The sequence below is a fragment of the Nannobrachium achirus genome, assembly GCF_963921795.1.
Source record: "Nannobrachium achirus genome assembly, chromosome: 22".
Lineage (NCBI taxonomy): Eukaryota > Metazoa > Chordata > Actinopteri > Myctophiformes > Myctophidae > Nannobrachium > Nannobrachium achirus.
In genome coordinates, this window is record NC_137829.1 from 27,122,617 (window position 1) to 27,138,987 (window position 16,371).

The 16,371-nt window shown below is 43.2% G+C and overlaps 1 protein-coding gene across 1 annotated transcript in view; it reads left to right on the forward strand.

Moving 5' to 3' along the window:
* osbpl6 (oxysterol binding protein-like 6) overlaps positions 1-16,371 on the forward strand; it is a gene marked incomplete at both ends in the record, with an annotated part of 50,484 nt that overhangs the window by 29,635 nt on the left and 4,478 nt on the right. Inside the window, 8 exons of the mRNA XM_080753305.1 lie at positions 2,291-2,398; positions 2,861-2,992; positions 4,192-4,282; positions 8,802-9,055; positions 12,913-13,050; positions 13,539-13,602; positions 13,815-13,893; positions 16,103-16,247. Of these exons, the coding sequence (XP_080609431.1) occupies positions 2,291-2,398; positions 2,861-2,992; positions 4,192-4,282; positions 8,802-9,055; positions 12,913-13,050; positions 13,539-13,602; positions 13,815-13,893; positions 16,103-16,247 (1,011 nt within the window). The remainder of the gene's footprint in view (positions 1-2,290; positions 2,399-2,860; positions 2,993-4,191; positions 4,283-8,801; positions 9,056-12,912; positions 13,051-13,538; positions 13,603-13,814; positions 13,894-16,102; positions 16,248-16,371) is intronic.

Sequence of the window (16,371 nt, forward strand, 5' to 3'; positions counted from 1 at the left end):
ACACAGAGTTTCTCTGTGACAGTAGAAAGAGAAACAGAATCCTGCACACATGAGGTGATTATAGTTGACTATAGTGACTATACAGTAGCTACATTAATAGGTGCAACACACTTCTTCAGGAAAGATTGAAAAAGACGTTAGAAACCGGTCAGGTCAGAAATATTAAGGGAGTGAGATGGACGGGTACAGAGTACCAATACAAAAAACTAATATGATTCCAAAAGAGACAGCTGTAGGCTATCATCAATCTAGGTCACATGACCGGTTCACCAACTAAATGAAAGCTTTTAAATAAATACCCGGAAAATACAATCCCCAGCGGACATCCTGGCCGTTAACAAACAAAACATCAGGTACTGTAGTTGAAGCGGAAACTGAATTTCCCCCACGGTATTACAAAGGTCTCCCTCCCCTACCCTATACCGGCAACATCATTTCTCCAATACACGCACGTACGCACATAATTTCTCCAATACACGCACGCACGCACACACAAACGCGGTATACAAAGTGAAAGAGTAGAAAACCCTTAGAAATGTGTGTGTGTGTGTGTGTGTGTGTGCGCGTGTGCGTGAAGCTGGTAATAAGGGCAGATGAGTGGTGAAACTCAACTCATCTTTCCTCATGGTAATTGGACAGAAAGAAGTGTGCCATACAGTTCATTAATTCGGCTCCTCGGGGCTGTCACTGTGCCCCAATGATTTAATTGGACGGTGCCTCTGCAAACTGTTGACATCGTTTCTGTGAAATGTGTCAGCTGCTTCATCTCCATTGTGTTCCTAATTGGACCTTTTTGTGATAGCGCTGGCGAGGGCCGGAGGTTACTGTAGGCTTTATAGTTGTAATAGCCTCAGAGGGCCCTGCTGATCTTGGCACGTGTTTAATGCCTGTTAAAGGTGGCAGCCGTCTCTTTTGGTGACATACAGTACTAGGTTGTAAGTACAGATTTCTTTTTTACTTAGGTGAAAGTATCAACACCACAATAAAGAAGTACTCTGTTAAAGGAGCTATAGTCAACTTTTTCTTGAAAAACGGATGCTAAAATAAAAATAATGTTTCGAAAATATTTTATAAAAAAATAAGCTTCATATATGTGTTTCAATTAAAAAATGACCACAAAAAGCGGAAAAATAATGATAAAATAATCATTTTGGTCCTTTGTTTACATTTACAGGGCCCGTAAATGTAAACAAAGGGCCAAAATGATTATTTTATCATTATTTTTCCGCTTTTTGTGGTCATTTTTTAATTGAAACACATATATGAAGCTTATTGTTTTATAAAATATTTTCGAAACATTATTTTTATTTTAGCATCCGTTTTTCAAGAAAAAGTTGACTATAGCTCCTTTAAGTAAAAGTCTGGTATTTAAAATGTACTTGAGTAAAAGTACAAAAGTATTGTTATCAAAATATACTTAAAGTTCCGAAAGTAAATGTACTCGTTATGCAGAATGTCCCATTCATTTTTCTTTTGAAAATAGCAGATCTACAAGCTTGTAGATTGTCTATTTTCAAATGGCCAAAGTATACTGTATATAAGGGTAAAGTGGTTGTGCATGTTTTGCAATAATAATCAAAATCTGCAAAGTAACAAGTAACTAAAGTTTTCCAATAATTTTAGTGGTGTAAAAGTACAATATTTGCCTCTGAGATGCAGTGGAGTAGAAGTAAAAGTACTGACAATCGGAAATACTCCAGTCAAGTAGCCTAAAATCACCTCAAAACTGTACTTAAGTACAGTACTTGAGTCCATCCATCCATCCATCTTCAACCGCTTATCCGGAATAACAGGGTAACAGTTCCAACTGAGACCTCCAGATTTCCTTATCCCGAGCAACTTCCTCCACTCCCTCAGGGAGTATACCGAGGCGTTCCCAAGCCAGTTTGGAGATATAATCCCTCCATCTGGTCTTTGGTCTGCCACGGGGTCTCCTCCCAGTGGGACGCGCATCGAGGACCTTCCTAGGAAGGCGCTCGGGAGGCATCCGTACTAGATGCCCGAACCACCTAAGCTGACTCCTTTCCAAGTGTAGCAGCGGTTCTACTCCAAGTCTCTCTCGGGTGACTGAACTTCTCACCCTATCTCTAAGGGAGATACCGGCCACCCGTCTGAGGAAACCCATTTCGGACGCTTGCACCCGCGACCTTATACTTTCGGTCATGTACATGTACTTATTTACTCTCCACCACCGAAGGTTTATTACACCCGACAGTGATGATTTGTTTTAAACGTTCAAACTGTCTGACTAAGAATGAATGGAAACTAAAGGTCTTTGTTCACCATGCAGGCCCTCTCCCAGAATACAGATCTTCGAACCCGCCTCAACCGCATCCACTCCGACTCGGTGCTGGCCGAACAGGTGGTCAGTGTGAACATCATTTCCACGCCTGATGAGGTGGGTCACTGTGGTCAGGTCACAGAGGAATTAGTCACAGACTTGGCCTATGTTTGTCACTCGTATAACCTCTGCTGATACAACATGGTTTTCAGAGTCTGCCCGGCATTCGTATCTAGCTAACTGGAACTCCTAGCGTAGACGTTGCTTACCGAATTCAGTCTCTTGCATTATTGATTCCCAATCTCAAAGACTGATGGTCTTTCCAGTCTGCCTTGGCAGGTGAGCTTTAAAGATCATTAGATTATATTGACCCTGACATCAAGGTTAATGGAAAAAAATGACTAATCAGAAAAGGATGCGCGTTGGCTCTCTGTGGCAAGGATGCACACGGGACCGAATTAACTGCTTGCATTTGTTTCCAGTGTTTTGTACGCTTTCAAACACGGTGTTGTTTTTAAAAGCATCATCATATATGACAAGGCAATGGAAGACTGACGAAGTCGCTGCGTTTGTCCACAGGCCCGTGAACAGATGGGGATCCCGCTGACTCAACAGGCCTCTAATGAGAGCCGGCTCTCCATGTCGGAGTCTGTCTCCGAGTTCTTTGATGCCCAGGAAGTGCTTCTGTCTGCCAGCTCGTCGGAGAACGAGGTGAGAACATGGGCACCCATTGGCTGCCGTCATGGCATTAAGCGTTGAAAGGCAGTCAGGAGGAGGACCACATGGAGCAAACTGCAGAGGAAGTAAGACAGGAATGTTAAACTCGTCCTACTGCCGGGAACTCAGATAAAGCAACGCCGATGGCCGTACGCAGTGGGAGTTAGTCAGCGATTTAATTTGAACGGCGTGAGAGCCAGAGATAGCACACAACGGAAACTCCCCACAAAACAAGGCACACTGGGCTGGAGGGCCCCTTTCTAATCTACCCCTGCAGTCCAATCCCCTCGGTTGGGGTCCAGTCATGTCATGAAAGCAACGGCATTCCTCCTCTGACGGTTCCCTCCCGACTTAGAACTTCAGTTCTTTTCAGCGATAAACCCTTTGTTTTATGACTATAGTTTTATCTGCCGCTCACCGAGGCAATTTATCGTCACGGTCGGCAGAAACCTTTGTATCTCCAAGTTTCAAATTAGACGGTTCTTTTGTAAAAGACTGTCGCACAAAACTAGTGAAAATAGCAGATCTACAAGCACACAACGCCTCGCACCGCGAGGCGTTGTGTGCTTGTAGATCTGCTATTTTCACTATTTTAAATCATTTTTAAAATGATAAATTCAAAACGAACGGTTTTGGACATACGTACAAGGTTTCCACCCGACAACAACTTTATGCCTTTCTCAGAGCCACATAATATAATATTATTATGACGGGGACTTATGGTTTTCCAAGCAGTCAGGTCTGCTGTTTGTTCCCCAGCCATTCACAGAACTGTGTGGTGTGTGGATTACTCACCTAGGAAATGCATCAGTGCACCCCTCCTCCCTGTCAGGAGCCCGGCTCTTTCAGACCAGTAACACGCTGCTGGCTAAACATCTACCTACCAGCAGCCAGCATGACTGCACAATAGAGGCTATTACAACAGACATCTACAATATTCTCTATTTTTGGCAATGTCAGTGGCCTCATTTTGTTTGCTAAATAAAGAGCACGAAAATGCTGCAGTGTCTCGTGATCACTGCAGTGGGACCGATAGCCAGCCTTGCCTACTGCAGTTTGCTAGCCACCGGCAAACTGCAGTGTGTATGTGTGCGTGTGTGTGTGTGTATGAGTCATGTGCGTGTGCGTGTGAGTCAGTTCAGCACAGCGCTGCACTGACTCACTCTCCTCTGTCCCTGTTCCTCTCATCACAGGCCTCAGACGATGAGTCATATGTGAGCGATGTGAGCGATAACATTTCAGAGGACAATGCCAGCGTGACCGCCGATAACGTCTCCAGACAAAGTAGGCCTCCCCCCTCCTATGTCCATCTAACCAGCATGCAGCAATCTTCTCTGCCTTGTATCTATACAGAACTATAGGGCTAATGGGGTATAGTTAGCACAAACATACTGTACACACAAACACACATACACACACAACCCCACTCCTTCATGCACAGCACACATATTTCACTGCCTGCAATGTTGCTACCTGCTGTGTTGTTTTTTTGCACGTGACATTAAAACATCTTGAAGACATACGCACACACTCACACACTCGCGCACACACGCGCGCACAGCCACACACACACACACACACAGGAGCAGCCCGTTCACCTGTCAGCGAGGAGCATGACTTTGCAGGGCTGCTCTGAGCCAAGAAGAGATGCACTCAGGCGTTATGAAAGCTGTTATAAGTGCACACAACGTATGCTAGGAGAGGCCCAGGATCTCAGAAGCACAAAGTGTTCCTTCATCTTTTTTTTTTTTTTTGTAACTCAGCGAGCGTACAAATTAATCACCAGAGGAGGTGGAAGAATAAGTGCTCAGATACTTTGCCCGTTTTGATCCTAAAATCCCATTATCGAACGAGCAGACATTGCCGCAGAGACAATAATACACACAGCAATGAGGTATTCTTCTCCCCACCATACGCTGTATATCGTCTCTGTCAGGCAGAAACCTTGTATCTCCAAGCTTCCAAGATTTGTATGTTTTTTAGTAAATTAAAGCCCTACTTCATCATTCAAAAGTGTCAAACAAAAGTAGTGAAAATAGCAGATCTACAAGCACACAACGCCTCGTAGATCAGCTTTTTTAACTATTTTAAATCGTGTTTAAAATAACAAAAGATTTTGGACATCGGCAGGGTATGTACCTATATAGAGCACCGAAGTCTGAAGTAATGTATGCATACCTGGGTTGCAGTCTTTTTCCCCATTTAGAATGCCCCAAATACGTGTTTAATATCGTGCCAAATAAGAACCGTGTTCGTAAAATAAACAATTGATTCCAGCGGTTTGACTCATATGGATATGAAGCATCAACTGCCAGCGAGAGAACGCTAATGTTACTGCCACCGAATTTGTTAAATGTTCGTCAAAAATAGACTGTATCAAATATGAGTGACTGACTATCATAAGAGCCTCCCTGACAATATGGCCGGGACAGTTTGTCTATTTTTGGACCACAATTCTTACAGATGAATTGAGACCTTTTTAAGATGACGCAATGTTATCCTCCATAGAGAAATTACTTCCGCGACCCAGGGGAAGAACGAGTGGTCAGGACTTCGGTACTCTGTACAGGAATGCAAAAATACTCCATTACAAGTAAAGGTCAAAGTTCTGCCAGGGGATGACAGACACTAAACATTGCCCTATTGTTCGGGGCAAGTAAGAAAAAGTGTTTGAACAAGTGGAGTTTATTTTCTTGTGGGTTTTTTATCCTTTCCTTCTTTCTTCGTGGCGTGTTTTTAGAAGCAACCTCTTTTGTTCACTATTCAGTATTCACACAACATGGGATACACGTATTTGTCCAATAAACACAACCAAATGTCCTGGTTTTCTGTTCACATTGCACTCTCTTATCTCTGTCTCTGACAAGCAAAACATGCACCAGCTGACATACAGCAACGTGAGAAAGCTTGTGCCGTACAAGCGAGAAAGAAATACATTCATCTATCTAACCTGACCCGCTGTGAGCAACAGCGAACTGAGTAGTGATGTCTTTCACTCCTCTATAATATTAGTTTGTCGTGTCTGTAGTTGTCCCGGGGCTGTGTGTGTGTGTGTGTGTGTGTGTGTGTGTGTGTGTGTGTGTGTGTGTGTGTGTGTGTGTGTGTGTGTGTGTGTGTGTGTGTGTGTGTGTGTGTGTGTGTGTGTGTGTGTGTGTGTGTGTGTGTGTGTGTGTGTGTGTGTGTGTGTTGTAGCTTGATGCAGCGGAGCTATGCTTCTCCTTGTTTTTATGATCCTATTTAATTTGGTCCAGCTTATTCTTGATTTGATAGGCAGTGCCAGGGGCCATCAATGTATCCGTGGCACATTTTGATCTTTTGTATTTTTACAGAACATTATAATGTTCTTATTTTGATCATAAGACACAATTACTGGATGTCTAGTCTCCATGTTTATTCTCAGAATATGTATGACACTGATTTTATGCCACAGAGTCCACTGTAGGACAGTGGTTCTCAAACTTTTTTCAAGGAACCCCATAACTCTCAGAGTTACAGACCTGTAAAGGTAATTTAAGGCTGTAGATCTTTATGAGTTTCTGGTAATGTTATTGTCCACTCATTTGTGTGTCCGTGACAAAAATGTCCACCACAAGCCAGCATGGCGATGACCCCTGGGCAGCACGATTTAGGTATGTTTTTCTCTGCCTATATAGTGACTGCCGCTGCCGCATTCATTCCACCACTAATCATGACCCAACCACACCACACACACTTCGGGAAAGTAGAACATTATCTTTTACTTGTCTGGTGGGGAAGTGCTTTTGAGACCTTTTTGTGTGTCAACCCCTTTTGATTTTTTTCTCTCTCTTTCTCAATCTTTGTTGGACATCTGAAATGATCCCAACTACACTGCTTTTTTTAAGACTTCAAAAGCCGAAAAGGTTTGAAACCACACTCTGAGAGCACAATTATCTTACTGTGTAGTTTAGTTTTAGTTTAGTTTATTTGCACATACCTTTTAAAAAAAAGTATAATTAAAAGCATAATAATAATAAACAATACGTTTAAATGGAAAGGAACAAAAAATCTAAACCTGGACATACATGGCCTACTTGTGGGCCAGCAGAGCGTGCCATGAGGTGCGCTCATCACTGTCATCACAACTTGCGATGCCACCACTGGCATCACAAGGAATGCTGGTCCCTCATTGGCTGTTAATGATGATGTTGCCAGAAATGCTGGTCCCTGATTGGGCTATGGGCTTAAAGGAGTCATCCAGACCAAAACACATATAGGGTTATATCTGTCTTTTATCATACCCCTTTATACCTGCTTTAGTCGATTTTTTTCATAGCTGCCCCTGTTGCTAGATTTCGGCTGCCCCTGTTGCTAGATTTTGCGGGCCCTCTCATAACTAACAGAGTAGATAGACTTTATACTAGTGCGGTTATTTCTTCAGCTTCAAAGTTAGTATTTTTTTATTGGATTGTGTTTACACAACGTCCTGAGACCAACCAAACCACTGTTTTGACCTCACAGGCACCCTTACTTGTCAAACGGCTTCTGCTCTGCACCAGAGCAGGGAGAGGAGAGGCTAGAAAAGGAGGGGAGGGAGGGGTCAGTTTGACAAGTAAGGGTGCCTGTGAGGTCAAAACAGCGGTTTGGTTGGTCTCAGGACGTTGTGTAAACACAATCCAATAAAAAAAAATACTAACTTTGAAGCTGAAGAACAAAGTCTATCTACTCTGTTAGTTATGACAGGGCCTGCGAAATCTAGCAACAGGGGCAGCCGAAATCTAGCAACAGGGGCAGCTATGAAAAAATGGAATAAAGCAGGTATAAAGGGGTATGATAAAAGACAGATTTAACCCTATATGTGTTTTGGTCTGGATGACTCCTTTAAACACACACGGCTACCTACCTACCTACCTACCTACCTACCTACCTACATACACAGCGTAACGCAGTACTTGCGCGCTCTGCTGGCGCAAGTGAAGATACAATTCTGGGAAATTATGTGGTTGATGTCATGAGTGAAGCATGACCAAAAGCTTCACTTTTCTGTTCAAGGATAACATTACTAATAAAAACACAGATTATACAACAGTGTGTTGCCTATAGCAACTGCACCAATAATAATAACGGTGTAGCTTGTCCGTAACCGTACGGCCTGACACTATGGTTCCCCTGATACATCACTGTGACATCACAATGATGTCAGATACTCAGAGCAGGGATCTCCATATATGGGCATAATCACAGTGATGTCAGATACTCAGAGCAGGGATCTCCATATATGGGCATAAAAGGGATTCTGTTTGGGATCTCCATATATGAGCATAAAAGGGATTGTATCCCAGATTATGCCCTGTCAGGAGAACCACACTAACAGAATCCATATATGGCCAAGACAGATGGTGCTTTTCGCCCTTAGGCGTCTTACTGGTAGTGATGATGATAGTAGATAAATACTGATCATAACAGTAAAAAATATAGCAATAGGCAATAGCAATGACTATATATGTGCGGGAGAGTGTTTTCTGCAGGTCTTTCAGTCCGAGTGTATCAAAGGGTGCGTTCGGTCTGGCTAGGGTTAGTTTTAGGCATAGTTTTACTGAGGTTAGGGTTAAGGTTAGGGTTGGGTTTAGGCAAAGTTTTACAGAGGTTAGGATTAGGATTAGGGTTGGGTTTAGGCACTCACTACACTGAGCGCACACCCGGTGCACATTTCCGAACGCACCCTTTGATACACTCGGACTGAAAGACCTGCAGAAAACACTCTCCCATATATGTGCAGAGTTGTCACATACCATGCATGGACCGTTCAGTTAGTCATGAGGCATGGTTCTGCTTCCGTCAACAGTGGCCAACGGGGACTTCGCTAGCAGTGCCTTCCGCAACGGGCGGCGCAACTGCCTACCGGCGCCCTCCCCGGACATCAGCAACATCAACCTGTGGAACATCCTGAGGAACAACATCGGCAAGGACCTGTCCAAGGTGTCCATGCCTGTGGAGCTCAACGAGCCGCTCAACACCCTGCAGCACATGTGCGAGGAGCTGGAGTACAGCGAGCTGCTGGACAAGGCTGCCGAGACGGACGACCCCTTTGAGCGCATGGTAAAGGGGAAAAGTGGGACTGAGTTACCAGGGCCCAAGGTGGAGGGGACTGGAATTATTTTATACTTTAGCTATTGAAAAATAACAGATATACAAGCTCGTAGCACGGCACTCTGTGCCGCACTTGTATATGTGATTTTTGAAAAGTCGTTAAAATGTGTGCAAATCTTTGAATATATGTATTTGTTGTAACATCTGTGACAAACATTTAGCTTCTGGAACTAAATATTTTGAGATGGGGTTCCATGTCCAAGTAGTCTACATATCATTTTGGGAGTCCTTCAAATGAAAATGTTTGAGCACCACTGACATAGATAGTTTTTTCAAAAGGCCTTAGAAGGATTTGCAAAAATGTTCACGATTCTTCAAAAATAGCAGATATACAAGCTCGCAGCGCGGCAATCGCTGAGCTTGTATATCTGCTATTTTTCAATAGTTAAAGTTATACCATGTAACTTTTTTTATAAAACAAATCTTAAAATGGTCCTAACTGTTAAATCGCTAAAGTTTTAGAACCCCCAGTCCGTTATTTTCAGCTTCAAAAGCCTTCTCTTTATATGTTTTCTATGAGCCGTGAGGGGGGAGATTGAGAATTTCGCGGCAAAATGACGTCATCATACTACCGGCCAATCACAGCGAGGGTTATACACTGCCGGCCAATCACAGCGCATCTTGGAGTGGGGTCGCTAGGGCGGCCATATTTGTAGTCTCCCGTGTGTCTCTATACTCGGGTGCACGGTGAAGCATGGGTGAAGGAGTGTATCTCCGGAATGGCTGAACGCACAGGAACCAGGGACCCCTCAAAAGATAGATCTCGGCGAGGTGGAGGCAGACGCGGGGGTGTGAGAACCGAAAAACGGCCGAAAGACGCGGACGCGACCAAGGTTTGCTATAGAGCTACTGACCACAAGTTGAGCAACTTACACAGTATAGCTTTAAAGCACAACATAATGCGTAATAATGCGTTCCCAGTCTAAATGGGTTAAACCCCCTCCCCCTATATAGAACATTCATGGGGGGGGGGGGGTCGCAGTGAATCCTTGTAACCAGGGCCCAGAATTTGGTGCGACACCCCTAGCGTTGGGTAAAAGTACTACATTTAAAGTACCGATGCTGCAATGTAGATAATACTCTGTTAGGGTGCTCACACACCAAAATACCTATGAGAGTGGAATCCGCGTTCCGCCAATGCATTTCAATGAGAAGGGGGCGGTTTCATGTCAGTGGAGGATATCTGCGTGCCACGCAGACCTTGCGTTTATGCTCGAAGGCGTAACATTCTGAGACTCAGGAAGGGAGATGTTTTGTTTTGAGTTGCATGCACCCAAACTCTTCTCTTTTCAGCTTGTTGTTGCATCTCCCCTTCCAATAAAGCAACGGCGAGTATCCTTCACCTGTCCATTATAGAGTACCTCTGCAGACAAAGGATCGCTACCATAGAGTTATAATAATCGCTACGCTAGTCTACAGGCTACAGGGAGGGAGGGACTTGAAAGCGAGTGACAGACTGGCAACGTCAAGACAAGGCGGTGCGGGAAGTGACTGGCGCGTCACCGGCTTTAGGACGGAATACGCTCTCTGCGTTTTTAGTCAGCCGCGCACCAAAAGGGTTTATCCGCTGCCGACCATATTTTGGTGTGTGGGCAAAAGTATTGGTATCAAAATGTACTTAAAGCTATACTGTGTAAGTTCAACTAGTGGTCAGTAGCGGTATTGTTTTTTTCGGCCGTTTTTTGGCCGGAGTCGTCGCGGACCACCGCCGCGGACCACCAGAGCGGCGCCGCAAACCACCGCGACCGATAGTAATCCGTGGAGGGGTAGAACGCATGGTAGAACGTAATTTTCTGGCCAGGATTTGTGGATTAAGAGGTTAAAATCCTTCACCATGGTAAACACTGTAGCCAAGCGGAGGCGCTTCCTGGAGACCAGAGCAGATAAGCTGTGATTGGCCGGTAGTGTACCATGTGTGCATGATCGGCGATGTGATTGGGCAACGTATACACAACGTATACAGATGATGCAGATTACGTCATTTTGGCGCGAAATCCGGTCCACGGCCAGGATCATAGAAAACATATAAAGAGAAGGCTTCAGAAGCTGAAAATAACGGAGTGGGTGTTCTAAAACTTTAGCGATTTAACAGTTAGGACAATTTTAAGATTTGTTTTATAAAAAAAGTTACATGGTACAACTTTAAAGTACCAAAGGTAGAAAGTACTCATTATGCAGAATGTCCCGTTTCACAGGTTTTGAAATGTATAAAATGTATACAAATCTTTTGAAAATAGCAGATCTAAAAGCTCCACAATGCGTTATTTACACATTATTTTCAAAAGGACGAAATGTACTGTATAGGGCTGAAATTGGTAGTGTAGGCCTATGCTTTGTAATAATAATCTAAATCCACAAAAGGTAACTAGAAACTAAAGGTTTTCAAATATTTGTAGGGGAGTAAAAGTACAATATTTGCCTCTGAGTTGTAGAAGTAAAAGTACTGAAAATTGCAAATACTCCAGTAAAGTAAAAATCCCTCAGAATTGTACTCAAGTACAGTACTTGAGTAAAGGTACTTAGTTACTTTACGCCACTGATGGTACGGACAGTCGGACACGAACGCTCCGGTCGGCTCCACTCTGTTTAATTATTTAATTTGCTACTTAAACCGCCCGGGCCGGCTCACATAGCTCTGCGGTCTCCGATAAAGAGGTCTCATGTGTTGGATCCCTTCTTACTCTGTTACCACAAAGGTGCTGTAGCGGACCAATGTGTACGTCGCTGCTAATAGATACCAATTGATCTCCCCACAAGACATTCTATACGGCTCAACAGGCAATTAAACCACTTGAACCCTGGCATCCCTATTCTGAGGCGAATATTTAGCTAAAGTAGCAGATCTGCAATGCTGCTGTTATGCAAATTGACGGCGAAGAGATTTGGTGTACATGGGAAAAATAGAGCAGACCAAGTACAGGCCGGGTTTGGCCAATAAAGAGTGTATTTTTTCTGTTTTTCTTTATGGGTTTGCCAGGTGTACAAAAAACAACAATCAAGGCCTGTCCATACAGATAGGTAGATAGGTACTGTAGGTCAAGGCAAATACTAAATCAAGAGGCAGAAGTTATTTCAGTCTGGAGGGATAATGCTACAGCAGGGTGAGTAAAAAAGGTAGCGTTGTTTATTAATACCCAATAATATTTAATTAAGCCAGGATTGCACTTGCCAGTCGGGCAACCTGAAAGCAAACTCCACCTGCCCGAAGGTTTTATTTACTTGCCATGGGCAGTCGGGCAACCATTAGTGTCAACCCCTGTACAGTATCAATTTATTCTGAAAAGGGCTGCCAAATGTTGTCCATCTTCATCTCTGGGTTAAGGAACTGATTGATTTTCTCCATGCACCCACATAAAATGGAGTACAGATCCAATTCAGAAGAATGAACCACCTTACCAGCAAGGTTAAGGATGCCACAGTATCACAGCTGGCAAGACTCCAAACACAGCAACAACTGTGGATGGTGCAATGGGGACAGGGGTGGCCAAAGTCTCAAACACAGAGGGACACAACCAAAACATATTTTCATATACCAGGGCCTGACACAAATGTCAACTTATGATGATATTTTGTAAAATGAAATCCACTCAACTCCTTCTACACAGTATGTTATGCCGCTGACAGGCCCAAATAAACATGTCTGTGAGTGGATACCTCGCTCCAATGCAGCTGTCCACCTTGATGGCCAACCTATCCATCATCTTCAGCACTTGATGCATACTAATGTTTGGCTTCATTACAAAGTCTATTGTTATCAGCCGTGTTAATCTTGATTGGTTTGTCGTCTTGTTTTGTCCCTCTGACAGGTCATAGTCGCTGCTTTCGCTGTCTCAGGCTACTCATCCACTTACTACAGAGCAGGAAGCAAACCATTCAACCCTTTACTTGGAGAGACGTATGAATGCATCCGGGAAGATAAGGGCCTTTGTTTTTTCGCTGAACAGGTGAGCTTTTCCTGCTGAAGGCCTATTAACCATCAGTATCTAATGTCTATTAAACAATGGTTTTAGCCTCTGGCTGTCTTTCTTAGTGAGGTTCAGTTTCTCTGCTCATTGGTGACCCTTTTTCCACAGGCATGCTTCTCGCTAGTCTTCTGTGAACAAAGACACATTGGGCCTCATTCACTAACCTGGTTGTACATTTTATGTATAACCTGGTCATACATGCATTCCTTACATTCCATAGGGCACCCCCTGCCAAAAGTAACTACTGTAAAATGTGTACCCTTATTGGAGTAAAATTACTCCAATAAGCACGCACGCACGCACGCACGCACGCACGCACGCACGCACGCACGCACGCACGCACACACACACACACACACACACACACACACACACACACACACACACACACACACACACACACACACACACACACACACACACACAAGCAGATGTCAGACTTGTGATTGTTTGATCTTCTCTCTAAGGTGAGCCACCACCCACCCATTTCAGCTTGCCACTGTGAGTCCAAGAATTTCACCTTCTGGCAAGGTAGGACGCCTGCCTCCCTTCCTCATTACGGTGTTTATTTTTGCACAACTGGCTTGGGCAGCGCATCAAAGAGATTTCTGTTGGCCTATTTTGCTATCTTAGCTTACAATTCACACTGTGAAAAACATTGTTTCTTGTCCTCATGCTAAATCTTTTTGACTATGAATGAAATGTTGATCTTAATGTTTTGTTTTAAATTTTTTGCCCCTCAGATATTAGGTGGAAAAACAAATTCTGGGGTAAATCAATGGAGATTGTACCGATTGGGACAGTCCACGTTATGTTGCCCAGGTAATTCTCTTTCCCCATGTTTTCTCTTCTGCTGATTGAACATTTAGACATTTTGTGAGAATTTCGGAAAATCTTAAAAGATTTTTTTTTTAGATTTTGAATATGTTGGGGGCACCAGGGTGAAAGTAGATAATATCTCAAATATCATGCTGTCCATTATAATTGAGATGTTAGCTTTAGGTTGGCTTCACAGTGATAAAGTACCAGTGGTGGGAAAAGTATTAAAATGTTTTACTTAAAGGATTAGTTCACCCCCAAAAATCGATTACTCACCCCATGGAGAGTTCAATCATATATTTTTGTTTTTGTCACATTCCTAGATTATCGATTTGATCTCTGATTTTCTAGATTTTACCATAAAAAAATCCCATGAAGTCATTGCTACTGAGATTTAGGGGAATATGCTGTTTTACAGAGTCATGGCTTTTTGTCAGCCAGGCCAGGGTGTCAAAAAGGAACTTGGGATTGTTTTTGTTTCCCTCTATTAGGGATGAATAATAGGTTCTGGCATTACAATGGGCCCTCCTATATATCTTAAGGCTATTCTGCCATGCTATGCAGGATTCTTCCTGTTTGGCAGAACGCCATATCTTTTCAAGTTTGCGTGATGCTGGCTTCAGGTTTCTGGTTTGTTATACCATGGGGCTAGCCTCTGTTGCATTATTACCTTCTTTTTAAGAGGAGCAACAGAATCAAGTGTCGTACAGCCAGAGATACGTGGACAAGATGTGCCAGTTTTCATAGTATGCTTGCGACCTATGGTCGCAATCAGTACTGTTGATAAACTAACAACTACTACTATTTTCAAATGTCCGGAATGGCTGAAATCTACAAAGTAACTAGTAACTAAAGTTTTCAAATAAGTGTAGTGCAGTTAAGTAAAATAGTTGCTTCTCAAATGTAGTGGATTAGAAGTAAAAGTACAGAAAATTGTAAATACTCCAGTAAAGTAAAAGTACTTCAAAATTGTACTTAAGTACAGTACTTTTAGTAAATTAATGGCTTCACAGCACTGCTCTTAACTATGGTTCTCCTCTGGGTTTCTCCCTGGTCATGAGACTGATGACCAGGGAGTCCATTAACAGCCTTGTGTTTCCTCCAAATGTCCTTGAACAAGATGCTGATACCCTGTCTCTCGTTGGTAATGTTCTCAAACCTTTTCATGGCAAGGACCCCCATATTCATAATGTTTTGACCCCCATCTGAATGCTTTTGTGCCAGGAACCCCCCATAATAGAAGATATGTGTTTTTCTTTTTCAAAAGCTAAATTATTCCAACATTTTCAACCGTTTTTCAAGATTTTTTAAACATTTCTAAAAATAGACAAGATTGTGGATTGTCTATTTCTGAATAGACAAACTAGATAGAAAACAGGGATAAAGTGATTGTTCCCCATTTTGCTGGGGACTCCCCGGAACTTCCTCAAGGACCCCTAGGGGTCCTCGGACCCCCCACTTTCAGATCCACTGACCTAAACCTTCCATGTGCAGCTGCTCTGCTCTCTGCTGGTCCGTGGGGACCTGAACATGTCCTTGACCAGGTTGGATGAACTCAGCTGTAAATTGCTGCTGGTTTATTTTCTGGAAGAGATCCAGTAGAACCAAGACAAGTCATTTTATGTTAGGTTGCGCTCCGAAAGTCAGGGGCGTCACAAGGGGGGGAAAAGTGGGACTGAGTTACTAGGGCCCAAGGTGGAGGGGGCCTTAGTTATTTTATACTTTAGCTATTGAGAAATAGCAGATATACAAGCTCACAGCGTGGCACCGAGTGCAAAGTTGTGAAAATGTGTGCAAATCTTTGAATATATGGATTTTTTTAAGCAAACATTTGTAACTCAAATTTTGCTTCTGGGGGTCCCTGTAACTAAATATTTTGAGATGGGGAAATATAGGTTTTTCAAAAAACTTTAGAAGGATTTGAAATATTCAAAGACTTACACAAATCTTCACGATTTTTCAAAAATAGCAGATCTAAAAACTGTGAGCTTGTATATCTGCTATTTTTCAATAGTTAAAGCACAAAATACCGTGTAATAATGCGTTCCCAGTCTAAATGGGTTAAACCCCCTCCCCTATGAAGAACATTCATGGGGGGGCCCGCATGCAGTGAATCCTTGTACCCAGGGCCCAGAATTTGGTGCGACACCCCTGCTGAAAGTAGCGGATCTACAAGCTCTCCGTCTAACTGTCCTTGTGTCTTTGTGTTCAGCTATGGTGACCACTACGAATGGAATAAAGTCACCACTTGCGTCCACAACATCCTCAGTGGGAGACGGTGGATCGAGCATTACGGCGAGATCACTATTAGAAACACCAGGGGGAGCGTCTGCCTCTGTAAACTCACATTTGTCAAGGTATATCAAACCTCTCATCTAACGGCAATAAGTATCACCATGAAACCATAACCTCTATTCACGTGTCATCACTGTCATGTGGTCTCATGTACCGTAGCTACCATCATTTATGCACGTGTCTTTT